We start from the raw sequence: 26,639 nt of genomic DNA on the forward strand, positions 1-26,639 counted from the left end.
ATTGGTGTTTCTTAGGATCCTATCCTGGAACTTCTGTCTTCATTCACCATAGAAGGTATCATCTATTCCCATGACTTCATAAGTAATGTAAGTGCTAATGATTCCCAAATCCTTTTCTTGAGGTCAGACTGTGATCACTCAGGTCTGTACATCTAACTTTGTTTTATACATCTTCACGTAGGTATTTCAGAAGTATCTAAAACTCACCTCATCCAAAACTGAATCTGTCATCTTTCTCAACCAAAACCTGCCCCTCTTCCATTATCAATTGGACACAAGCTCAAAATGTGAATTTCATCTTTTATTTCCTACCTTTCTTCTTTACTCCACCTCCACTAGCTACCAGGTTCTACTGATTCTATTGAATCTATCCTGACTGACAACTCACTAGTCCAATTGATCAGCATATTTCACCAAATTAAGTCAATAGTCCCCTAAAGAGACTAAAACCAAGCCATGTTTCTTGATCATCTGCCCAATTACACTGTCCATATTCCACCATAATCATTATAAAACACAAATCTAATCAAGCCATTCCTCTACCTAAAAGCCTTCAATGGCTCACCACTGCTCTCTGAAAATGCCAAAATTACAAACTTCAGATTCAAATAATGACTATCTTGATAATTTAGACTAACATTGTCTCTGAAGATAACTAAAACATCCAAAATATATATTTTTTAAATGTCTAAAGGTATTAGAGAGCTAAAAATCCCAAAGAGTTCTAGGAGATACATTTGGCATTTGAGAGAACCCAAAATTGAAGGGGGCATAGGTAAAACCCAAAACCCTGAAGAGATACATTCTAGCATGAACAGTAAACTGCAAACAGACAAGTACTTAGAAATTTTATTTTATTTTGCAGACATGGGATCTCACTACGTTACTGAGGCTAGTCTTGAACTCTTGGCCTCAAGTGATGCTCCCTCCTTAGCCTCCCAAAGCACTGGGATTATAGGTGTGGGCCACTGTTCCTGGTCAAAAGTAGACAAGTACTTTCACAGGAACTGAAACTCAGCCTAATCCATCTGTATCTCTGATTCGATTAACTTGATCTGTAATTGGTGATCCCCTCTGGACATCTGCCAAAAACCAACGAAAATCCTCTCTGAAGATAGGATAACATCATCTTAAAAGTGTTGCTGCAAATTTAATATCCATCAAATGCTCTTTGAACTTATAATTTCATATCTGCATCTGAATCACTGAAATGTTGGTTAAATAAACAAATGTTGAAAACTAAAATTTTTCTGATAAGTAAAATAAATCACCTTCATCATTGTTATGGCAATATATCGAGCTTCCTTCACGATCATTGGTTCATATGAAACATCTAGCTTTGGTGATGCCAGCCCTCCATAAGTCATGTCAGTATTAGAAGATGCAGCTGTTACTGCAGGACTGCCAGGAATCCTTTGAGGTTTCTTTGCTTGATCTTGTTGTAAAGACGTTTTTTTCTGAGAAACAGGGACAGCTTTCACTTCCACCTAAACACGGTATTATAGAAACCAAATACTATTATTATTTAATTGTCACTGACATCAAAATAAGCAACTTGCAATTATAAACTCATAATTATGTATACTTTATGTTAGCATTGGTCTATCTCTGGCATTCCCTTCAAAGGCTTATTGAAAAGAGTTCGAATGACCTCAAGATGGGTTGACAATACGAACCATGAACACAGTGTAAAACAAGGCCTCATAGTTTTGGAATACATAATCAGAGATATCAAAACATAAGAACAAATGCATCACTAATAAAGTACAGGAAAAAATAGTAGAACGAATCTACATTAAGTTATTGCAGGGACTAACAAATTATTTTATCAGGTAATGCAAGTGTAAATGCTTTCCCACAATCTCAGCACATTTTAAAGCACTAATGTCAGTTTGAGTTGCACTGTTCTACGGAAGAAAATGTACTCTATTGATAGAAGTTTCAAAAATTACCACTTAATAAAACAAATCTTACACCTAAAGCCCAAATATGTTTCTTTACTCTGGTGAAGAAAGAATATTATTAGACAGCTCTATCACCAACATAAACATTTGATTTAAGCAATCTATTAATAATTAAACTTTGCAACTCACTTTCTTCAACAATAAAATGGGACTATCTTTCGTCCACTAACTCTACAGTATAGATGCAAAAAACAGATTCGTTAAGGATGTTAATATATTGAAAATACAAATTGTCTTATAAAAATACCTTTTAGATATATTTTCCAGGAATTATAACTTTGCAACTCAATTTCTTCAACAATAAAACGGGACTATCCTTCATCTACTAACTCTACTATTTCATCTACTAACTCTACTATTTCTGAAAAATACTTTTCAGAAATATTTTCCAGGAATTATAAGAAAACATTGTTTTTATTTGTTTATGCATTGGCAGAAAAACACTTGACCCCTAGGCAATCACAAATGTACATACAATTTGAATACCACTTTAGTTCTTCAACAGGTATCACCATTCTGAGCTTTACTCAAAGTTTCTGCTGCTCCTTACAGACAACAGTTTCATGGTTGGCAAGAAGAGGTAATTCAACAGGATTGTCACAGAAATAGAAAAAGTAGCAGAGATGTGTCTTTATAGCAGCATGATTTATAGTCCTTTGGGTATATACCCAGTAATGGGATGGCTGGGTCAAATGGTATTTCTAGTTCTAGATCCCTGAGGAATCACCACACTGACTTCCACAATGGTTGAACTAGTTTACAGTCCCACCAACAGTGTAAAAGTGTTCCTATTTCTCCACATCCTCTCCAGCACCTGTTGTTTCCTGATTTTTTTAATGATGGCCATTCTAACTGGTGTGAGATTGTATCTCACTGTGGTTTTGATTTGCATTTCTCTGATGGCCAGTGATGATGAGCATTTCTTCATGTGTTTTTTGGCTGCATAAATGTCTTCTTTTGAGAAGTGTCTGTTCATGTCCTTTGCCCACTTTTTGATGGGGTTGTTTGTTTTTTTCTTGTAAATATGTTTGAGTTCATTGTAGATTCTGGATATTAGCCCTTTGTCAGATGAGTAGGTTGCAAAAATTTTCTCCCATTCTGTAGGTTGCCTGTTCACGCTGATGGTAGTTTCTTTTGCTGTGCAGAAGCTCTTTAGTTTAATGAGATCCCATTTGTCAATTTTGGCTTTTGTTGCCATTGCTTTTGGTGTTTTAGACATGAAGTCCTTGCCCAGGCCTATGTCATGAATGGTATTGCCTATGTTTTCTTGTAGGATTTTAATGGTTTTAGGTCTAACATTTAAGTCTTTAATCCATCTTGAATTAATTTTTGTATAAGGTGTAAGGAAGGGATCCAGTTTCAGCTTTCTACCTATGGCTAGCCAGTTTTCCCAGCACCATTTATTAAATAGGGAATCCTTTCCCCATTTCTTGTTTTTGTCAGGTTTGTCAAAGATCAGATAGTTGTAGATATGTGGCATCATTTCTGAGGGCTCTGTTCTGTTCCATTGATCTATGTCTCTGTTGTGGTTACCATGCACACGTATATTTATTGCAGCACTATTCACAATAGCAAAGAGTTGGAACCAACCCAAATGTCCAACAACGATAGACTGGATTAAGAAAATGTGGCACACATACACCATGGAATACTATGCAGCCATAAAAAAGGATGAGTTCATATCCTTTGTAGGGACATGGATGAAACTGGAAAACATCATTCTCAGTAAACTATCGCAAGGACAAAAAACCAAACACCGCATATTCTCACTCATAGGTGGGAATTGAACAATGAGAACTCATGGACACAGGAAGGGGAACATTACACTCCGGGGACTGTTGTAGGGTTGGGGGAGGGGGGAGGGACAGCATTAGGAGATATACCTAATGCTAAATGACGAGTTAATGGGTGCAGGAAATCAACGTGGCACATGGATACATATGTAACAAACCTGCACATTGTGCACATGTACCCTAAAACCTAAAGTATAATAATAAAAAAAAAAAACTGAAAAAAAAAAAAAGAAAAAGTAGCAGAGATAAAAGTGATAGTATTTTTAAGTAATTGAGAGCTACCTCAGAACTACAGACTGTCTTTAATGTTTATTGTTCTTAATAATGTGATTCTATGGAATCAGTAGTTTGAGACTTTCACTATTTACATAATGTTAGGCACAGATGACAAATATGTTCCATTAAGTGACCACTATCTTCAGGTGAGGTTACAAGAGACCAGTATTTAGACCGACACAAACCCCTGGAAATATTAAAAACCCATTCTTATATTTAAAAAACAGCAGTTTACAGGTATATGGTTAAAATTTCAATGCAAACACATGTGCCAGCATAAAAAGCTTTACACTTTAAACATAATTTAAAAATTTGAAGATGATACAGACAGGAGTCAGGGATATACTGGATAGGAGAAAGTGGTTCCATGGCAAAGGCACCACCCTCAAGCCTGGAAACCATGGCCCTAAATGAGAACAGTTTATCCTTGTATTCCGCCTAAATGTTGCTTTTTTGGCCAGCCCTGCCCCCCTACCCTATGCCCATATAAATCCTAGACTTCAGCTAGCAGAGAGACAAGTGGCGAATATCAAGAGGAGAAGCAGCAACTGATAGACGTGCGGCTCAACCTCAGACGGCACCACTTCGGAGAGGAGGGTAGCTGGAGACGGCTGGGCTTTAGGGAAATATCACCTTCTTCTCACACCATGCCCTTTCCAGCTCCCCTTCCGCTGACAGCCACTTCCACCGTTTGATAAAATCCGCCGTGGCTGGGCGTGGTGGCTCACATCTGTAATCCCAGCACTTTGGCAGTCTGTGGCGGGAGAATCACGAGGTCAGGAGATCGAGACCATCCTGGCTAATACGGTGAAACCCTGTCTCTATAAAAATACAAAAAATTAGCCAGGCGTAGTGGCGGGTGCCTGTAGTCCCAGCTACTCGGGAGGCTGAGGCAGGGGAATGGAGTGAACCCGGGAAGTGGAGCTTGCAGTGAGGCGAGATGGCGCCACTGCACTCCAGCCTGGGCGACAGAGTGAGACTCTGTCTCAAAAAAAAAAAAAAAAATTCTGCCGTATTCACGCATTCATCACGTTTCAAACTGTTAATATGACCTGATTCTTCCTGAATGCCGGACAAGAATTCAGGACACAATGGGTGCGGGAACCCAAAAAGGCTGTCATGCTGACTCTTCACTGAGCTGTTTAACACTTAGCCATCCACAGACAACAAAGCTAAAAAAGCATTAATTGTGACACACCCCTAGACGCTGCTGTGGGGCTAGAGCCCAAAGGCACTTGCCTGGGCCCTGGCACCTGCTTGCCTGGGTGCTTGCCATCCTGCAAGGGGTTTGAGTGCAGCAGCCAAGTAAATGAGCTACACCATAGCCACGTCCCAAGTCCCAAAAGGGGTCAAGGGAACTCTCCTGTATCAAACATATTTGATATTAAATTAGACACTTTTTATACATACTATTTCAATTTAACCCTTCTGTAAGCAACTATATTTACCCTAAGTATTTAATAAATTATCATTAGAGTCTATGTGTGTATGCACCATGAACCTTGAAGTAAATCACTGAATAATTTTATACTCTAAGAAAACTGAGACATTATAGAATAACCATTCTGCTTTCTTTTGCAAACTGTGCTACTTTAAAAAAAAAGTTATTCTTTTATTTCCTATGTGACTTTCTCTTGTCAATAAGATTTCCTTAAAATAAACTTTTTTTTTTTTTTAATTTACAGGAAGTTTCAAAAGTAGATGATATGTCCTATGTACTCTTCACTCGGGTTCCCCCAATGGCTACCTTTTATCCAACACTGCCAAACACTGCTGGTACTGAACGAAAACCAGGAAATTGACATTGGTACAATACGTGTGTTTAGTTCTAACTCATTTTATCACCGGTAGGGGACAGTCATTTTATAAGTAAAAAATTATAACAATAACACTTGTTGCTTTCGAAAGCATTTTGGAACTCACTGAAATATTAGCTGCAAATCAACTTTTATGTTTCAAATAATTAGCTATCACTGCATAAAGATTTTAACAATTTAAGAACAGTCTAAAGTACTCCTAAGACTTCATATACTAATAGGCTGAAAGTAAAATAGGTTAAATTAATTTTGTTTCCAGCTAATATGATATTAATACATTAAACACCAGTAGGAGCACAAATCACTTCTTCTAGATAGTATTTAGAGTGGTTTTCTAGAAAGTTTCTAAATTGGATAAATCTGACATGAATTTAGAGCACACTGAGTAAGAGGTTTAAGGCAAGGAAAGATACAAAGTAGGAGAAGCAAATATATGGAGGAGAAAGAAGAGGAAGAAAAGAAGCAAAAACGAGAAAGAGGTCAAAGTGAAAGAGGAGAGGGAAGGAGAAGAGGAAAAAAAAAAAGCAGATCCATCATATGGTTAAAAAAAGAACTCTAAGATGAAAAGAAAGATAAAGTCTGACTTTCAAATGCAAGATATAAACATACCAGATATCAAAAGAGATAATAAAAGGTGCAAACGAGAAAACACAAGAAAGAAAATAAAACTAAAGAAATACCAGAAGCATAACAGTATGAACATGGTATTAGAATGTTGTCACATGAATAAAAAACTTAATCTTGAGGGTTTAAAGATTGGATTTAACAACTCACTACATTGAGAAATTCATCAGTGAATACACAATACACAAGCCCTTCAACATCTTAATGTGTACTGTACTGTGATCAAAAATCTGTCCTTGAGTAGTAATTTTTTTCATATCACTATCAGGATAACTTTATTTTTAATTCATTTTTTTTCTTATAATTTGTGATGCTTTTTGCATTTTATAGAATAATTCCAAGTAGGCATGAACTCACTTTGTGAAGGGTATGACTTGCCTTAAAAAATAAGATAGAGAAAATATCAGAGTATAGCATATTATGTATGTATGTGTGTATGTATATATAAAGTATATTATATGCACTTAATATATGCTATTACATAGACACTATTCCATCATATATTATATTTATATCTTTGGGTTATAATAAAAATTCTAACTATGGATCATGGACAAATATTTGAAAGATACTGCTAAAAGACTGATTTTGATTTCGTGTAAGGGTTGAAAGCTTTTCCATACAGTTTTATTTACTGGTCTTAAGTCATGTAAGCAATGTGCTCTTATTTTTTACTTAGGTAAGATGCTACATTGGAATGGTACTTCTTCACGCTATAAATGAAAGAATGCATGAAGTAGTTGAAATAGTTCTACTGAAAATAATATTGAGGCAAAATTAGCCACCCAATGAGCAAAAACGATTTTGTGGCTTAATCAGCTCTAAGCTTCAAACAACCAATCACTCTATAAGACAACTTTGAAGGAGGAGACGGCTGGGGACTGCCTATATAAAATATTATTCAATATGATTTTTTCAGAAATAAAAGTTTTAAATGAGATATTCATATTAACAGATTAAATCACAAATAATTACGTATAATATGCTCTGAAATATCATTATTAATTAATATTTCAGGTAAGAGGTATCCTAAAAACTCTATATTCATCAATATGGTATACAACTATTTCAATTCCTCATTCTTTTACAATCTAAACTCATATATTTCTAACTTATTTAATAAGTATGAGTGTTATTTTTAAAATGTGGTTTCAATAATACCAAACACAGAATGTACTTGAGTCTTTCAAAACTATATACAAAATTTAAAAATGTATTCTTTCATGCATTTATTCAATCAATACGTATTGAGGGCCTTCACTCTACGTGTCTGGCACTCTTTAGATGGATACTTTCTTATCCTTCCTTTGAGTCACCGTAACAGGTAGCAAAATGTAAAGAACAAACTCACAAAAAAAAAAAACAGGTGTAACTTGGACACTTGGGGACTAATTAATATAAACAAGTCATTTAAACAAACTTTCAGCATCACCCATTATATAAAAAGGGTAGAACAAATGGACTCTCAGCACTTGGCATTTCTAAAATTTTATCAGTCACCGCAGCCAGTATATAGATGTCTGCTAATTCAATCCAGTGATAATTACCTTCATATTGGGAACATGTACCACATCCCCATACTGGTCTTTTGTTTGAACAGTTATGGTGGTAGGCCAACCACAACGAATATCATCCTTATTCAGGATCAAAGATGTTTTCTGAGGATCAGCATATGAATCTGGCTGAAGCCACCTAACAGTAATGAAAAACAAATAAAACCCCAAACACTGATCAGCATCTTCAACGATTAATATAAAATTAAGCCAAATGAACAAAACTTGTATCAAACAAAATGCTAAAACATTATCTTCATTTCCAACTCAGTGATAATCATGAGTGTCTCCCTCGGAAACTGTTAAGGACAAATCCATTTTAAAAACATGCCTAAGCACAGGAGATTTCTGATATTTAAATACAGTATAAAAATACTTTTTAAAACCAGGAAACTTGAAATTTTAACTATGGCTAATTTAAAATCACCAAGAACACGAAATGTAGGTTGTGTATAATTTGAAGTCCTGAGCAGGCTCATTCTCTCTGAAGGAGCTCCACCTTACTCTGCCATCCTGGAAGCCTGGAAAATGCAGTGTCTCTGTAAAAGCAGGGGTAGAAATGACCCTCTGCTTGCCTGGCAGCAGCCAGGTTCAAGGTGTACTGCCCACCTTTTTTTCGCACAGTTTCTCAACTATCTTCCTCATTACCTTGCTTTCCAACTAAAATGCATCAATGTTGTGTAATTTGTGATGTCCATTCCTGAATTCATTCTGTGATCTACACATTCAAGTTGTCCTGTGAGCTGAGTAATAAGTAATTCTACCATGCATTACATAAAAATGTCCGCATAGTATAGTAGTGAGGCTGACTTAAGTGATTTGATATTCCTCTCCAATCACTATTTTGTGATTTTTAAAAACTAAAGAGTAATATCTGCAATTTTCAAATTAAAACCAGAAAAAAGTTGGGATTTTTTTTTACTAGTAAAATCATGCAGGCCAGCATATTTTTTTTCCCTTTTCATCCTAAAAACAAAAAGCAACAAAAATAATCAATTAACAACTATAATACATTTAATTTAATTAGTTAATTTTTTTTGAGATAGGGTCTTGCTCTGTTGCCCAAGCTGGGTTGCAGTGGCACAAGCACAGCAACCTCCACCTCCAGGGTCTGAGCAATCATTCCACCTCAGCCTCCAAGAAGCTGGGACTACAGGTGTGTGCCACCATGCTTGGCTAATTTTTGTAGTTTTTGCAGAGACAGGGTTTCACCATGGATTGCACTGGCACAATCACAGCAACCTCTGCCTCCAGGGTTTGAGCAATCCTTCCACCTCGGCCTCCAAGTAGCTGGGACTACAGGAGTGTGTCACCATGCCTGGCTAATTTTTGTATTTTTTGCAGACACAGGGTTTCACCATGTTGGCCAGACTTGTCTCCAACTCCTATGTTCTAGCAATCCACTTACCTCAGCCTCCTAAAGTGCTGGGATTACAGGCATGAGCCATTGCACCCGGTCTTATCATATACTATCATAACTATTCCAGCCTGGGCAACATGGTGAAACTCTGTTTCTACAAAAAATACGAAAAAGAAAAATAGCCGGGTGTGGTGGCATATCTGTAAGCCCAGCTACTTGGGAGGCTGAGGCACAAGAATCGCTTGAGTCCAGGAAGTGGAGGTTGCAGTGAGCTGAGATCATGCCACTGCACTCCAGCCTGGGTAACAGCGTGAGACCCTCTCTCTCAAAAACAAACAAACAAACAAACAAACAACCACCAAACAAAAATATTAACTATCATTTTATATTTCAGCAAGTTAAACATACATAAACCAGACTTTTTTAAAGTAGCATTTTAATATTCTAATGACTCCCCTCTTTCAGAAATGAAGAAAGACGAAAGCCCTAAAATAAAGTAAGTAACTTAAAGTACATTTACCTTGCAAGCCTTCCACCACTTGATCCTGGGACACAGGCAATAAAATCATCCAGAAAAGACTGTTCATTGCTTTGGATTTGGAGTGGTAAATTTCCTTCAAGTGCTTCTAATATAGTTGGTGAATGAGAAAGAGCTAGACCCTTTCCAAGAATTCCAGAATGGGTTTTGCACACCTGTTAAGTAAAAAAGAATATATATTCTTAAAAATAAAACTTAAATTACATAAAATTTTTCAACATGCAGATACTTTCAGATAGGCCTTTGTGGAGAAATCGTTTTCTCCACGTACCCCACTGTTCCTTATTTTAACCCACAGAATAGGAAATCCCTAGGAGAGAAAAATATGAGACAATATTTCCAGTCTCTTTCCTCCCTCAAAAATAAATGCCTTGTCAGAGATCTGCATGCTGGCTAAAATGGTGTATCTCCTTCCACGCCAGTCCTCTGTATGCTATGTCCTCATTTTTCAGGGCCAGAGCTCCCTTCTGTCAGCAACTGTGGATGTCTCCCCCTTTTGTCTTTTTGAGACAGGGCCTTACTCTGCCACCCAGGCTGGAGTACAGTGGTGCCATCATAGCTCATTGTAGCCTCGACCTCCTGGGCTCAAGCGATCCTTCTGCCTCAGCCTCCCAAGTAGCTGGCACTACAGGCGTATGCCACCATGGCTGGCTAATTTTTTTAAAAAACTTTTTGTAGAGATGGGGGTCTTGCTATGTTGCCCAGGCTGGTCTTGAACTCCTGGCCTCAAGCAATCCTCCCACTTTGGCCTATCAAAATGCTGGGATTATAAGCCTGAGCCACTGCACCCGGCTTCCCTCTTTTTAAGTCCCCCTTACAGGCAGCTATCATGAGTAAGGTGTGTCTGTTCTCTTGGATGGGTGGGCACCAAGGTCTTGACTTGGGTAAAAAGTGGGTGGAAGCCTGATTGTGGCAGCACACACACCTCGTTAGCCTAAGTCTTACTAAAGTTAAGAAGAAGAGACGGATAAAACAAATTTTAGGTTTCACCTATCTGACAAGCAAGTCTTATGTTTTTGGAAAGACTTGTTTTAAATGCTGAAACTCTGAAAACTTTTTACTGACTATAAAATAAATTCCAAAAAATTTTTTTCATAGAAAATAATTACATTTCTAGTACTATCAAATTTCAAATTACACAGTTTCAAAAATAATCATCTTTGGAATCAAATAGACTTAAGTTCAAATCCTGGCTTTGGACAAATTATTTGCTGTGTGCTCTTAAGATAAAAAGTTACCATCCCTGAATCTGTAAAATGTACAAACTGGTAGTCAAATAATCTCTCTCTTGCACAGTTATAAAATTTAAACTAAATAATGCATATAAAATATACAATACATTGCCTAACAAATACTAAGTGTTTAATACATGTTAGATTATCACAATAACTACCTTACATGCCAAAAAGAGGCAATTTGGGACATCATTTTTTTTTTCTTGAACAGTAACATAATAAAGATCTCTCCATATCTGGTCTAGATGACACTTTATATATCATAATAATCCCTGAAATTATAAACAACATATGAACTCTGATATGGTTTGGCTCTGTGTTCCCACCCAAATCTCAACTTGAATTATAATCTCCACGTGTTGGGGGAGTGACCTGGTGGGAAGTGACTGAATCATGGGGGCAGACATCCCCCTTGCTGTTGTCCTTACAATATCTGGTTGTTTGATAAGTGTGTAGGCCTTTCCCCTTCTCTCTCTCCTGCTGCCATGTAAGACGTGCCTTGCTTCCCTTTTGCCTTCTGCCATGATTGTAAGTTTCCTGAGGCCTCCTCAGCCATGTAGGGAACTGTGAGTCAATTAAACCTCTTTTCTTTATAAATTACCCAGCCTCAGGTAGTTCTTTATAGCAGTGTGAAAATGGACTAATAGAAACTCTTTGATAGTTCTCCTTCACCTATAATGTTGCCTGACACGTATTATTATATATCTGTTGGATTTATTTTTATTTTTGAATATTAAGGTACAAAGACTTCACTTTAAAAAAGGAATACACACAAGATGCCAGTGGCTTTTTAAAACTCAGAAGTTTCTTAACATTACTGACAACATTACAGCTCCCTATGATCAGAAGACAGTGTTCAAAATCACGAACTTTTTTTTTTTTTTTGAGACGGCGTTTCACTCTTGTTGCCTGGGCTGGAGTACAATGGCATGATCTCGGCTCACCTCAACCTCTGACTCCCGGGTTCAAGCGATTCTCCTGCCTCAGCCTTCTGAGTAGCTGGGATTATAGGCATGCACCACCACGCCCAGCTAATGAGATGGGGTTTCTTTTGTCACCAAACTGCCAGCGAACAAATCCCAGTGCAGTTGCTCACTAGCTGTGTGATCGTGGGCGACATGCCTAAATGCTCTATGCCTCATTTGTAAATGGAGATAAAACTTTTTAATTCATTGGGTTGCTGTGGGGAGTTAAAAACGCACAAAATGTTTAAAATAGTGCTTGATAAAGATGAAATAAATGTTTTCATTATTACCACTTTGATTAATTCACCTCAGGAAATAAAATAAAATGTAAAGCACTAGCCTTAGCAATTACAAGGTCTGGGTACCAGCCTTTGTTTCCCATTTGAATCTTCAAGAAGTCACAAAACTTCTTTAAGTTATTTTTCAGTTATTATAATCATAAGACGCAAGACCTAATATTGATTTCGAAGTGTAATTATAAAAACAGAGAGATAATATTAAAGATGCTGAAACCTATGACGTGCTCTACAGATATTATTTAAATCACTATTACTAACTACATATACCTAGTATAGAAAATAAGTATGATCTAAATTGGTGTTTTCCAAATGTGGGCTCAAAGTTCTCTGATCCATGGCAGAATTAGAAAAACTAAGGATATAACAGAGTCTTCCATTCTAAGATCTTTCCATTTGGGGCTATTAAAATGTCTTTTATTTTATAAGACATTGCTGATAAAAAGTAGTACATTTTTAAAGAGTGTTTTTACTTAATAAGTTCTCGGGAAAAATATTTTTGGAAAATTTTACAAATCTATCAAATCCTAGGGTCTGAGTACCATTGATCCAGTTGAGAGACTCAACTCTTCTTCTATCTTCACACCATTGCTAGATGCAAAATTTTCCCCATCACTGATGTTCTCAGTGTGTGGTATCCAATGGGGCTCACTTAGCAGTACATCAGAATCTCTGGTTTGGCCTAAGTAGGTATTACAATTTGACAAATGCTGCCTACAGATTCTGATATTTCCATCCTATTACAGATTACTAGCTAGCTGAAGTCAGAATAATGAAGAAAACAATATAGTTATCTCTAGGCAATTTTGAGAAATATTAGGTTGACATAACAGATCCAAAGGGGTATTGCACTGAAATATAGTACTCATGTATTTCCATTCAGTGCCAAATGTGCTAGTTAATGCCTAAACAAGCAAAAACGGTAAAGCAAACAATAATAAAAACAACAAATGACGGCTCCCAATTGTCTACAGGCAACTAGCCCTAACCACTTAATATAACATACTGGTTTGTCACAGACTGAGCTCACCAACTGTACCGACCTCACCTTTTGCTGCTTCTTATAACACAACTATACATCCTTTGTGAAATGTCTTTCCCCTTTCTCTAGCTGGCAAAAAAAAAAAAAAAAAAAGAAAAAGAAAAAGAAAAACAAATTCTTTCAAGATGCAATTTAAATGGCCACAGTTCTGCAAGCCATCCTCCGCCCCCTTGGCACTTGATTTGTTTTTTCTCCTGAAGATTTGTTTTGTTTTTGTTAGACAAAAACTTGATTTGTTTTTGTCTAACTCCAGAGTCAATTATCACCAAATACATAGGGCTCACATGGGTTTCTCCCACCAAAGGGAGCAATTATGTTATTTATCTCTATAATGTCAATGAATAAAGTGAAGTACTTAATGAATGAACCCAATGGTCAAGACAAATAGGCTGATCTGAGTGATAATACTTTTTAAATTAATGTACAAAGTTTATCCTTAAAACATTTGGGACAATACCTGCAATGCAGCCTCCTCAAGAATTTCAAGGTCTTCCTCTAATTCATTACCTGTTGTGTAAATAAAGAGTTTTACTAAAATATGTCAATATTTAGTTTGGTTTAATTTTCTAGTCTTTTGCATTCATTACACTTTTTTTAAAAAAATAATTCTGCTATTCCAGATTGAAAAGATTTGTGATTCTGGAAAAAATCCCAGTGGCATACATTTTAATATACAAGATACTTCCAGTGGGAATATACTACAATTCCAATACTCAAGAAGCATCCATGGGTGATTTGCCAAAGATATATCCTACATTTATGAATATAAATGTATACTTTCTGAACTTAGTGTATTCGTTTTGTCTAAAAAAAGAGGGAACAAACTATTTCAGATCTGGGCCGTTATATTTTGGTTGCCTTATAGAAGAGCTATAACTTTAGTAAACGACAGGGACTCACAGAAAAATATAAGGCAATGACTGTATCCCCTAGCCATTTTCTCCTTTATTAGTTAATATAGAACATATTTTATTTATTGATCTTTCTTTGATAGTTTAATTATTAAATGTTACTAATAAAGTAATACTTGTTCAATGGGAAATACTCAACTTGTATAGGAGTGTAGAACAAAAAATTCTAAACCTCTAACCAGTGCCATGCCCCCTTAAAACTATCCAGTGTCAATAGCCTATGTGTTGTTCTAGAAACTTGGTGTGCAAACAAACCAAAAATGTATATGTGTTTCAACCACATACAAACATACTCTTTTTTTTTTTTTCTTTTGAGATGGAGTCTCGCTCTGTCGCCCAGGCTGGAGTGCAGTGGCGCAATCTCGGCTCACTGCAACCTCCACCTCCTGGATTCAAGTGATTCTCCTGCCTCAGCCTCCCAAGTAGCTGGGACTACAGGCATGTGCCACTATGCCCGGCTAATTTTTGTATTTTTAGTAGAGACGGGGTTTCACTGTGTTGGCCAGGATGGTCTCAACCTCCTGACCTTGTGATCCACCCACCTTGGCCTCACAAAGTGTTGGGATTACAGGCGTGAGCCACAACATACTTTTTTGTAATATAAAGAGTAATGTATGCAAAAATGGGACCTTCTTCTGCAACTTGCTTTTCTTACTTAATATAATTTGGACAGCTTTCCTTGTTAGGCTATATAGGTCTACTTTTTCAAAGAGCTGCATAGACTACCATTGAATGGCTATGCCATTACTTATTTAACCGGTTCCCAACTGAAAGACATTTTGGTTGTTTCTAGGTTTTACAATCACAAGCACTGCTATATTAATCCATCCTTCAACATACACTTTTTGAGTATTTGTGCAAGTATGGATAAAAATTTTTTATGTCAAAAAGTATATATAATGTAAAATTTAACAGCTATTGACAAAAATAGGTTGCTAGCAATTTTCCTCATGTGGCTAGAATACAAGGTCTCATTTCCGTACATATATACCAATATTAAATGGGAGAAAAGGAATGGAGAAGAATAAAAGGGACCAGGAAGAGAAAAGGGAATAAAGAAGGAAAGGCAGAGGAAGAAAAGGGAGGAAAAAATAATAGTGGGAAGAGTAGTCTTAAATGAAGGAGTAAAGACGGATTTTGGGGGGGTAAGAAAATACAACTTTAAACCATGTATAAACATTATAGAATCAGTAAGCATTTTTATTTTCAACTTTACTCCCTTGAATATAGATTAATCTGTATATCATACAAATTTGCTCCATATAAAAAAGTACCATGTCTGCCACTGCCTCATCTCTGTTCTGCTTCAATGAAAAACTCTTCTAAAGAGCTATCTATATTCAAATGGACCCCCCTTCCTTACTTTCCATTTTCCCTCTCTACTCTGAAAGTGCTTACAGTTCTCTCATTTTACTAACATATTTCTTATTGCATATACAAGCAACCAACAAGTCTTCAAGTCCAATGATAGATTTTAATTCACTTCTCAGAGCATGCAAAAATCCCAGGAACATCCCCTCTCCTGGTTTTTCTCCCACTTCACTGACTGTTCCTTCACAGTCTCATTTGCAGCCTCCTCTTCCTGTTCCGTGCATCTTTGAAATTTTGGTAAGTCACAGCTTTAATCCTAAGCTATCTTCTCTTTCTTATCTACATTCTCTAGAATATCTTTCATACAGTCCCATGTCTTTAAATAACAATCATATTCAATTACATTTCTATCAACCTGTCCTCTGATCTAGACAATGAATATTCAGTTGTCTACTTGATATTTCCACTAGAACATTTAAGAAATATCTAGAACTTTTGGTTTAATACTATATATTCAGTGCTTGGCTGAATATACACACTATGCCCACTGCCTAGCTCAAAGCATGTATATGCATAAAAAGGGTGTCCATGTGCATGTGTAAATTAAAAAAGGCCAGAGGATACCCTTCAGTCTCTAAACAAACTCAAATTACCAGTACATGCAGCAGTTATTGCTCATGAATATATGAGATTACAAAATTCATTTTGCAAATCTATTTTCAGACCTTTTATAATATATACATTCTACTCTTAAAATACAAACAAAACAAAACCCTATCAAAAAACATCCAGTATTGGCCACACTTACCAATAGGAAGTGCTAGGTCCTTCTTCATCAGAGCTGCTGCACAAACCCCACCAAGATTGGCTAATTCTTTTTCCAACTGGATAACTCCCTATGGAATTGCACAAAATTTGCTGCTTTAAAAATGTCTGAATGATAATACGGATTATCAACAAAATGTGATTTGAATTCAAGCATTACTTTTGAAATCAGAAGGAAGCACATGAAGCTAATGGTTAAATTGAGAGTAGATGAGATTCAGTACTCAATGTTGTGGCTCAGGCTGGTTATAAGGTTCATGTTTAAAGGTTCATTGTTCAAGTAACTGTTCATTCATGACTTTGGTCCACTTTGTCCTTGGTTTTATTTTATTGTATGATTTACAACACTTAGACAAGATGATAGTCCCTTTTTGAAAACAGGTTCTACCGCTTACTCAGAAAGGTATAGCCAACTGAGCAGGTTCAGGGCAGGTATAACGATACTTCAAAGGCTGGGTCATGTTGCACAAACTCCATCCTCTTCATGTATTAAAAGTAGCAAAACAGACCACTGCACATAAACTACAAAATATTTAGAATTGCACACCCCTAGGTTAAAATTAATTTCTTTTTATTTTTTTTTGTAGAGAAAGGATTTCGATATATTGCCTAGGCTGGTCTCAAACTGCCTCAAGGGATTCTCTCACCTCTCAAAGTGCTGCAATTACAGGTGTGAGCCACTGCACCTGGCCCCGACTTTTCGAATAGAGGCAACAGTACAATTTCAGTCAGTCAGAAGCACAACTCACTAGCCCTTAGAAACACAATCTTCCTTAAAAGAATGAAAAGATAATTCATTCTTACCTCATCAGGTCCAGGGCTAAATTCATATCCAATTGCAAAACACTTAAAACCATAGAAAGAAGCTTTGTCATCTTTCACATAATCTGATGCAGTCTCCAATGAAAAAAGGGCCTCATTTCCTAATAAAAATGCCAGAATTGAGTTCAAACTCTAAAACAATTTTATAAAAATTTCCCTGACTTTTATCCAATGGACTTTCTCTTTTATCACAAGATAGGTAAAAACAGAAATCATATACTACATAACTTAAATAGACTTGTGGCGGGGAGGGTTCCTATATCTACTTGAGGAAATTGTACCAAAAATAACACTAGAAACAACAGGTCTATCGCAAATGAATTGTTACTTTTTTTCATAATCAAACTCCCCTGCTTAATAAAGTACTTAAGTTACATGGGCAATCATTTTTCAATTATTTGTCAAATACTGAGGTTAGCCTTTTTATTTTTCAAAGTGGGCAATCCTCTACCCTGGCGTGTGGTTTTTTCTTATCTTTTCCCAAACAAACAAACAAATAGGCAGGTCAGAGTGGAAAGAAGTTGTTTCTGAATTGAAATTGCCTATTAGTTTGAAGGATCACAAGAGTAGTCCTGGTTAACTGGTTAAGAACGAAACAAACCATAAGTTTTAAAACATAGTTTCTCTTCACACAAGAAAGTGTTTTACAAATTCTCTTACAAGGAAGAACTTCAGTCCTTAGTTAAGTTCCGAAAATTTAGCACTTCCTGGGAAAATACAAGATCTAATCCATTGTTTTCTATAATTTGGACCCAACTACACAGACAGCTAGCTACTCCTCAACGTTAACACTCTGCTTTGCTCAAGCTAATCTTTTTTTCACAAAATCCTTAAAATATTGTCTTCTCCAAAACTTGGATCAGGCTGTGCCCCTTGCCCAGGGTACCTTATTTATTCCTTGAATGCAATCCAGACACACAGTAGGTCTTTAATAAATTTCTCTAAAAATTAGATAAACATTTTCAATGATACACCCTTACTAAATATACATAAATGCACTTATTTTACCACATAAAACAGAAGAAAAAAAAACTTACCTGGTAACACCAAAACCATAGTAGGCCACCCAGAGGATCCTGAAAATTTCTTTAATTCTATCCATGAATTAAGATTTTCATGAACGGATGTCAATTTTGGTCCATATCCTGAATTCTGAACAGTTCTGACAGGAATCAACAAACGAAGGACATCTTCTGACTGTGCAGTACCACACTGAGGGTCAAATTCGATTGTCATCCACCTCACACATTCTGGGAATGTCACCTGAGGTCAACAGGCAAGGCGACATGAATACAGATATATACACACAAACTACACATCTCCATCTGTATGTGTGTGTGTGTCTATGCTTTCATTAAATGACACAACAGGATAAACTACAAAATTAAAATAGAACAAAATGTTACCTATGACAGAGAAGGAGGAACAGAGTGAAGAGGACAGAGATAAAAGCTAGATTTGTGGGCCGGGCGCAGTGGCTCAAGCCTGTAATCCCAGCACTTTGGGAAGCCGAGGCGGGCGGATCACGTGGTCAGGAGATCGAGACCATCCTGGCTAACACAGTGAAACCCTGTCTCTACTAAAAATACAAAAAAATTAGCCGGGCGTGGTGGCGGCCACCTGTAGTCCCAGCTACTCGGGAGGCTGAGGCAGGAGAATGGCATGAACCTGGGAGGCGGAGCTTGCAGTGAGCCGAGATGGCGCCACTGCACTCCAGCCTGGGTGACAGAGCAAGACTCTGTCTCAAAAAAAAAAAAAAAAAAGCTAGATTTGTCTCATAAATTTGACTTCAAGCTATGTAATTACGTAAATAATTATAAAACAAAATCCAAATTTAAAAAGCAATTCCTAAAATCTAAAATAAAATAAACGACTCTCTAAGTGTATATCCAATGAACGCATAATCACACAGAGAGGGAGCATTCCAACTTACTTTAAACACAGTAATTTGACATACATTTAGATGGGATATACTTCAAAGACAACACACACACACACACACACACACACCCCCACACTCACCCCCCAAATGAAATAATTTAATTATTTTCTAATTCTGATATTGCCAGTGTCACTAATAGGAATTTTAGATATAAGAAAAAGGAGACTGAGGTGTGTCTGTGGTCCTTATTTGAATTAGTATCAACAGTATAAACTCATGAGGTATTTTATCTTTAAAAAACTACATATACACATAAATCTATATGTAAACATATATACATTTATGTACATACATAAATATAACATGTGTGTGTATGTATAACAGAAATAAGGACACTTTGAAAAAATGGTTAGTTCCAAGTCTGAGGCATCAAACATATAAAGGGAGCCTGGAACATCTTATCCTACCAGAAAGCAAGGAAGCTAGGAATGACTGCAAGAGGGGTGTCTGAAAGACCCAGCAGGTAAGCTGAAGAGGCTCCCATCTAACAAATACATAGGATCCAGTTTCTTCAACAAATAGAACTCAAGGGAACAAAAAGAGAGAGAGACAGAGGGAGACTTACAGATTTAAAGGGACTTACGATTAAAGGGGACTTAAGAGACATACTAATCACAACGTATGGATTTTATATGGATTCTAACTCAAATTATTAAAAATTTACATGACGTTTGAAGACACTGAATTGTTTTCTTCAGCGTGATAATACTATGGTTATTTTTAAGGGTCTTTATATTTTGGAGACATTGTATCAATCAATATCATAAATGTGCTTTAAAACAATATAGGTGATTAGGAAGTAGGTTGGGAATAAATAAGACAGGTCTGACTAAGAGTTGAAACTGCTGAATCTGGGATGATGGATAAACAAGTGCATTGTACTAGCTTGTTTACTTCTATATGCTTAATAGTTTCTACCATGAAAAGTGGAATATTTTACAAGCACACAAAATATAAATTTATCCTTCTCTTCCTTAATTTGCATGATATAATGAAAAAACAAAGAATATGGATTTTGAATACTCTCTAATAACATTAAATTTATAAACATTTTACACATAGTTTTTTAACATTATGTATAGACTACTTTAAATCTTACATTGGGGTTGTAAATTTTCAGAGCTCAGGCTGTGGTACAAATAATGTTAGTTCCAAAAATACAATTTAAAATTGTTATATCTACTACTATTGCAAATCACAGCATGAAGTTTAGCATTATATAACACACTAGTAGGAAGATTTAAAAACAACTTTCATAAACCAATAAAATTTTATCATCTTTGAGATAAAAATTCCATCTTAAATTATTTTATATATCCAACAGTGCCTAACCACCTGCTGATTCTCTATATGTAAATACTATAAAAGAAGCTACACTTGTAAATACAGGCCAGGCATTCTTTAAGATATCATCAGAGAACCTCATGCCAAGTTTTACATTCGAATCACACTAAGAACCAGTGCCTACCTTGTAATGCATCACACAGGCAGGTTTATATGGGTGCTCACTTTCTATGACAGCATAGTGATTGGAGGTTGTACAAGCAGAGAGGCCCTGTTCAGGCTGGTTTCCTGTGGTGCTATCTGTCGACTGATTAGGGTTGAAGGCAGGGGGTGCATACTTCTGATTCAAAATGGCAACTGACGGAAGCAATTGTTGGACAAGGCCAAAGACTTCTACAGCCACCTAGTACACATATAGAAATATGGTTAAATGAGATACACATGAAAGTGGTTCTAAAATTTTGAATTACAATAATTGTTGGTTACTCTAATAACAATTTCCATCTAAATTTTCTACTAGTTAAGTTTTTGTTCAAAGAGAAATCTTTCAATTGATTAAAAAAAGATTTATCTTAGATGTTACATGACAATATCTAAATCTATATTTTTAAACACTTTTGTTTTTTCATGATCTGAAGTAAATCAGGTTTTACTTAATTATGCCAAAGAATCAATAGTTTATCATTTCTTCCATCTCTTGAGTATGTCACTATTTTAAAACACTCTTATCCTTTAACATTGCTATTGTTATTAATGAAGACCATTTGGCATCAACCTCATAAATTTGAAAAACCTCGGTTAACATAATCTTTCCTTATATATCATATTTCTAAAATTTCTAAAATCTATTTCCCATTCACAAATTCTTCAAATGTAAAGCCAACAAATAAGCACAGCAATCCAGTAAACAATACTAAGAAGAACAGAGAAGTTTAATAATTAGCAGATCTATCTCTGCTTGTTACCTATATCCCAGATGCCTCAAAGATGCAAGTTTTTGTAAAGACAAGACACTAAGTCTTTTTGTAAAAAATAAGGTATTTAAAAAAAAAATCATTCAAAGTTATAGAATTAAATTACACACCTTGGGAATAGCGGCAGCTACTGGTCCTATGTAGGCTATAATAAGGGGGAGCAGCATGGAAAACAGACTGGAAGAACTCAGCAGTTCTGGAATGTCATCAGCTAAAAAAGGCATAAAAGGCATTAAAACTATAGTTAGAAGGTAATTTCATTGTACTGCATACATGCTATACTAAATCTATATTCTGTCCTTTTGAGCGAAACTATAGTTGACACTAATTGAGTGCTTGTCAAGGGCCTGGTACTATTCTAAAGGCTTTTGAGAATACAGGCCTTATCTCAGCTAATACTTATAATGAGATACTTTTATTATCCCCAATTTTTAGAAAGGAAAACCACAGCACATAGTGTTTAAGTATCTTACCCAAAATACTTAACACATAAGTACATGTACCTGTAAAATAATAGAGCTGGAATCAGAACCTAGGGTAATGGAGCCTTTATTTTAAATTACCATTCTGGCACCAAACATGGCTGTATCAGTGACATTAGGCAAATTACTTACTCTGTAACTTAGGATCACAACAGTATTCCTCTCATTTGGATGTTGGGAAGATTAAAAGAGGTAATATATATAAAACACTTAGAACAACACCTACACATATTCAGCACTCCAAAAACATTTAGTGTTATCAAGCTACATCGCTTTCTGTTTTTCCAAGAAAAGCACTTTGCTGATTAACATTTTAGTCAGTTATCCGTGAACATGGTGCTGGAAAGATAAGGTGAGCCTATACTGTGAAGACCTTTATTTTATAGGACAATTATTCTCCCAAATACTGATTCCTAGGTCTGCTGTTACATCAAAACAGGGTGTACACTTATTTAAAAAATAGTTTTTTAGCCTAGCTTCAGGCCCTAGGGATAAACCTAATAGTCTTTACTTTCAGCAAGCTTTCCAGGTGGTTCTGATGTTAAACTAGGTTTAGGAATTAATGTTATACAATAAGGAGGTGGAGGTAACAATTTTTTTTTTTTTTTTTTGAGATGGAGTCTCACTCTGTCACCCAAGCTGGAGTGCAGTGGCACGATCTCGGCTCACTGCAGCCTCCGCCTCCTGGGTTCAAGCAATTCTCCTGCCTTCTGAGTAGCTAGGATTACAGGCGCCCACCACCACGCCTGGCTAATTTTTGTATTTTAGTGGAGATGGGGTTTCACCAAGTTGCTCAGGCTAGTCTCAAACTCCTGACCTTGTGATCTTTCTGCCTCGGCCTCCCAAAGTGCTGGGATTACAGGCATGAGCCACCATGCCCAGCCATAACCATGTTTTCATAATGATAACCCTGCTGCCAGTGTGAAGAATAACTAAACAACTAGATGGAGAACGGGGGAAAGGTAGCAGTGAGATTATTGGGATATTAACCCTATATTAAAAAATGACATGTACTTGCACCATGGCAGTCTAAATGACAGCAGGAGAAGAAGTGAAAGAGAGGAGAATACAAACTAGAGAGATTCCAGTGGAAAAACTCATAGAGCTGAATTTAGACAAGTGCCTCTGAGGAGACGACTAGGGTTCCCCAGAGTTTGGGGTGGATAGCGATACATTACTGGAAACAGAACAGAGAGGAAGAAAAAGCTTTTTTGACTACTAAAAGAAGAATAAAGACCCAGTTTAATTCAAATACAATTTTTCTTTTACTAAATTAACTAAGAAAATAAGAATATATAACTCCTTTTGAGCATTCAAATAATTCTGCATTGCAGTATGGAGAGGGCGACTTATCCAAAATTAATGCATGCGTGGATCTATAACACTTAGATTCTATAAAATTATATAATAGAAGGTTCCTCTTCAATAATTCTATGCAAAAATTTAGTGAATAAAGAATCTAAAATATGACTATTGAGAAAGAAAAAATCTTACCATCCACAGCAAGAGCTCTGTGCAGGAGGTCCTTAGAGGCTCGAACGACAGTGCTTACAACAGACAATGCTCTGCTACAGTTTTTGTCTTCTTCATTGGCTTTACTCAGAAGTTGGGATTGTAAATCTCCATCAAATTCACTCCTGTAGCATGAGCAAACATGAGATTATTTTACAATGGTAAGTAAAACATGATCCAATGCCAGAAATCATATCTAGATCTGAGATCCTCATTTAATTTATAGCTTTTTAAAAGTTAAAAAAGTAAACATGTAACTATATAATTATAGAGAATTATAAGGGCTTTGAAGAAAAATAAAGCAGCATAGGGCATAAAGTGAAGGGTGTTATTTTAAATAAGATCAGTTCTCCAAGGAACTCATATTTAACAAAGACCTGAATTAATTAAATTATTTACTTACTTGAGACAGAGTCTTGCTCTGTCACCCAGGCTGGAGTGCAGTGGCATGATCTCGGCTAACTGCAACCTCCACCTCCCAAGTTCAAGCGATTCTCCTCCTTCAGCCTCCCAAATAGCTGGGATTATAGGCATGCACCACCACGCCCAGCTAATTTTTCTGTTTTTAGTAGAGATGGGGTTTCACCATGTTGGCCAGGCTGGTCTCGAACTCCTGACCTTGTGATCCACCCATCTTGGCCTCCCAAAGTGCTGGGATTATAGGAGTGAGCTGCTGTGTCCAGCTGACCTGAATTTTTTTTTTTTTTTTTAAAGACCCATGAGAAGAGCTGAAGGAAAACTGTCAGGGCCAAAGGAACACACTGGTGAATTAAAGGAACAGAATGAAGCCATGTATGGCTGGAAGAACAGGAGAAAGAGTGAAGGGTGATGGTGGGAAGGGAAACAAGAGTCAAATTGTGTAAGGTTTGTAGGCCACATAATGACTTTACATTTTATACTGGTATGAGAATGGGAAGCTGGGTTTGGAGCAAGGGTAGAACTTGGTATGATTTATATTTTTATCAGATCACTCTGGCTGTGCTGTGGAGAACTGATTGTAGGAGACCAATAGTGAAAGGAGGGAGACTAGTTTAGAGGCTTATTACAGTTAGCAGGTAGAGGTTGCAGTGGCTTGGTCTAGACTATTAAACATGGAAGTAGAACAAAAGGTCACATTTAGGACATTTTAGAAGTACAGCTGACAGGACTTCTTGATGAACTAGGTGTAAAGTACGAGGGAAAGAGAAGTCAAAAATGACTCCAAGGTGTCTGGCTGTAACTGTGGAAGGGAGATGAATATTCTCGCCACATGAACCCTCAGATGTCTACTAGCCAACTATAGTGAACATCCTTAGAGAGAAAGTGCAGCATACTGGTTAAGGGTGTATCACCTGAAATCTGACTTCCTGCCTACAAGTCGCAGTAGCATAACTTACCAGAGTCATGTGACTCTGGACAATTCAGCGTCTCAGTTCCATCATCTGTGAAATAGGGATAAGAAAAGTACCTACCTCCTGGGGTTACTGTGAGGACAAGCCGAGATAACAGGTAACACACTCAAAGCATGGCCTGGCACACAGTAACTAACACCATCTCCACTAGTGTCATCCAAATGAAGATGTCAGAAGAGAGACCTGGAGTCCAGGGCTCAGAGGTCATGAAGGCTAGGGATGTAAACTTGGGAGCTATCAGAGCAGGATGGTATTTAAAACTAAAGGACTTTAATATTTTTCATTTTTAAAAAATGTAAAGCTAAGGGTATTTGAAGCTTAATAGAAAACATGAAAATACTCAAAACACTGTATTTTGTATACAATATAAAGTTTGGATGGCAGATGCTGTTAGTGGCTCTCTAGCTTTCTGAAACATGTAACTCTTACACATAACAGAGTTTTTAATCCATAGTTTAAGAAAGAGAATAACGTACTATTTATTGCAGTGCTTATGTAACAAAGTTTTTCTTGACTGGGGCAAAAGACTAGACAGCTTTTGTATTTCAGCAGCAACACTGAACTACATAGCTATTTACTGCCTGCTATTTCCATTCTATTTCTCACGGAAAGAGGAAGCAGAAAATCTGCATCTAGAGAAATTATTTTATACTATCTACCTAGGTACCATCCCTAGACTCTTTATGAAGGAAAGAGAGGAAGCAGCAAGCCTCTGAAAGTGACATGGAAATTCAGTGATTTAATGCCAAGTCAGGCTGAGGACAAATGTGGTAAATGGTACTCATAACTACCTAAGACGCCAGCTTTGCCGCTACAAGAAAAATTCAGACTCAGTGAGAAATGTGTATTTAAAAGATTTTTTTAACCCAAGGGTTGTTATCATTCTTTATTTTCCAAGATTTACATAAGGAATGGTTTTTGTTAAAAACATTGTAAGAAACACACTATAATATATTCTAGGGCCCCAGGGGGCAGGTCCAAGATTCACAGACATCAAAATATTCTGTGACTAGATAAAAGGATCAAGGCAACACCACTATCTGAGTACAGTCTATCTGACCATTAGTTTGAGGTATTTTATAAAAAGAAATGAATACCCTTTAAATTTGAAATTGCAGACCAGAAATTATAGAGTGACAGCAACAGCACATATGCCCAGTGCACAAACATTTCTATTGAAGAAATAACAGCAAAAATATTTTAAAGCATTAACTTTTGTAGCAAACATTGAATTTATATATTAAAATGAGATTTCTTTATATGAATTTGTACAAGTATGTGCTAAGAAGACACACTGTACAATTTAATTATAATTATCCAGTTAGCAATTTTACCTGGTAGTAGACTGTGTATGTTCTACCACTGTAAAGTATTTCCCTTATCTCTATATATTCACCCACCTATAGTAGAGTATCTGTGGGATCTGTCCTCTGGTTTGGTTTGTGCCGTTACTGCTCAAGCTGCATGTACTGAATGTGAACGTCACACCATCAGGGCACTGAACTGTGGTCATTCCTCCATCTCCATTGGCTGTACGACTTCCATAGTTCCTCAAGCGCACAGCATATTTAACATTTTCCTTCATTATAAAGATGTAAAAGATGTTTACTTTTATTCACAATGTACAGTGGATATACAAAAAGAACTCTAGCAATAAAACAGGCAAATATACTGAAATTCTTTGTCATATTTACAGATGATATAATTAAATAAGTTTTTAAT

At 36.5% G+C, this 26,639-nt stretch overlaps 1 protein-coding gene across 1 annotated transcript in view; it reads right to left on the bottom strand.

The window, feature by feature from the left end:
- The window catches only part of MYCBP2 (MYC binding protein 2), a 288,978-nt gene that overhangs the window by 108,484 nt on the left and 153,855 nt on the right, over nucleotides 1-26,639 (bottom strand). The window contains exons 37-47 of the mRNA XM_032151244.2: nucleotides 26,318-26,496; nucleotides 23,509-23,651; nucleotides 21,643-21,743; nucleotides 20,743-20,961; nucleotides 18,370-18,595; nucleotides 17,315-17,433; nucleotides 16,494-16,581; nucleotides 13,921-13,970; nucleotides 9,908-10,080; nucleotides 8,022-8,166; nucleotides 1,272-1,487 (exon numbers count right to left, since the gene is read on the bottom strand). Of these exons, the coding sequence (XP_032007135.1) occupies nucleotides 1,272-1,487; nucleotides 8,022-8,166; nucleotides 9,908-10,080; nucleotides 13,921-13,970; nucleotides 16,494-16,581; nucleotides 17,315-17,433; nucleotides 18,370-18,595; nucleotides 20,743-20,961; nucleotides 21,643-21,743; nucleotides 23,509-23,651; nucleotides 26,318-26,496 (1,659 nt within the window). The remainder of the gene's footprint in view (nucleotides 1-1,271; nucleotides 1,488-8,021; nucleotides 8,167-9,907; nucleotides 10,081-13,920; nucleotides 13,971-16,493; nucleotides 16,582-17,314; nucleotides 17,434-18,369; nucleotides 18,596-20,742; nucleotides 20,962-21,642; nucleotides 21,744-23,508; nucleotides 23,652-26,317; nucleotides 26,497-26,639) is intronic.

This window comes from Hylobates moloch, unplaced genomic scaffold, assembly GCF_009828535.3.
Source record: "Hylobates moloch isolate HMO894 unplaced genomic scaffold, HMol_V3 SCAFFOLD_4, whole genome shotgun sequence".
Lineage (NCBI taxonomy): Eukaryota > Metazoa > Chordata > Mammalia > Primates > Hylobatidae > Hylobates > Hylobates moloch.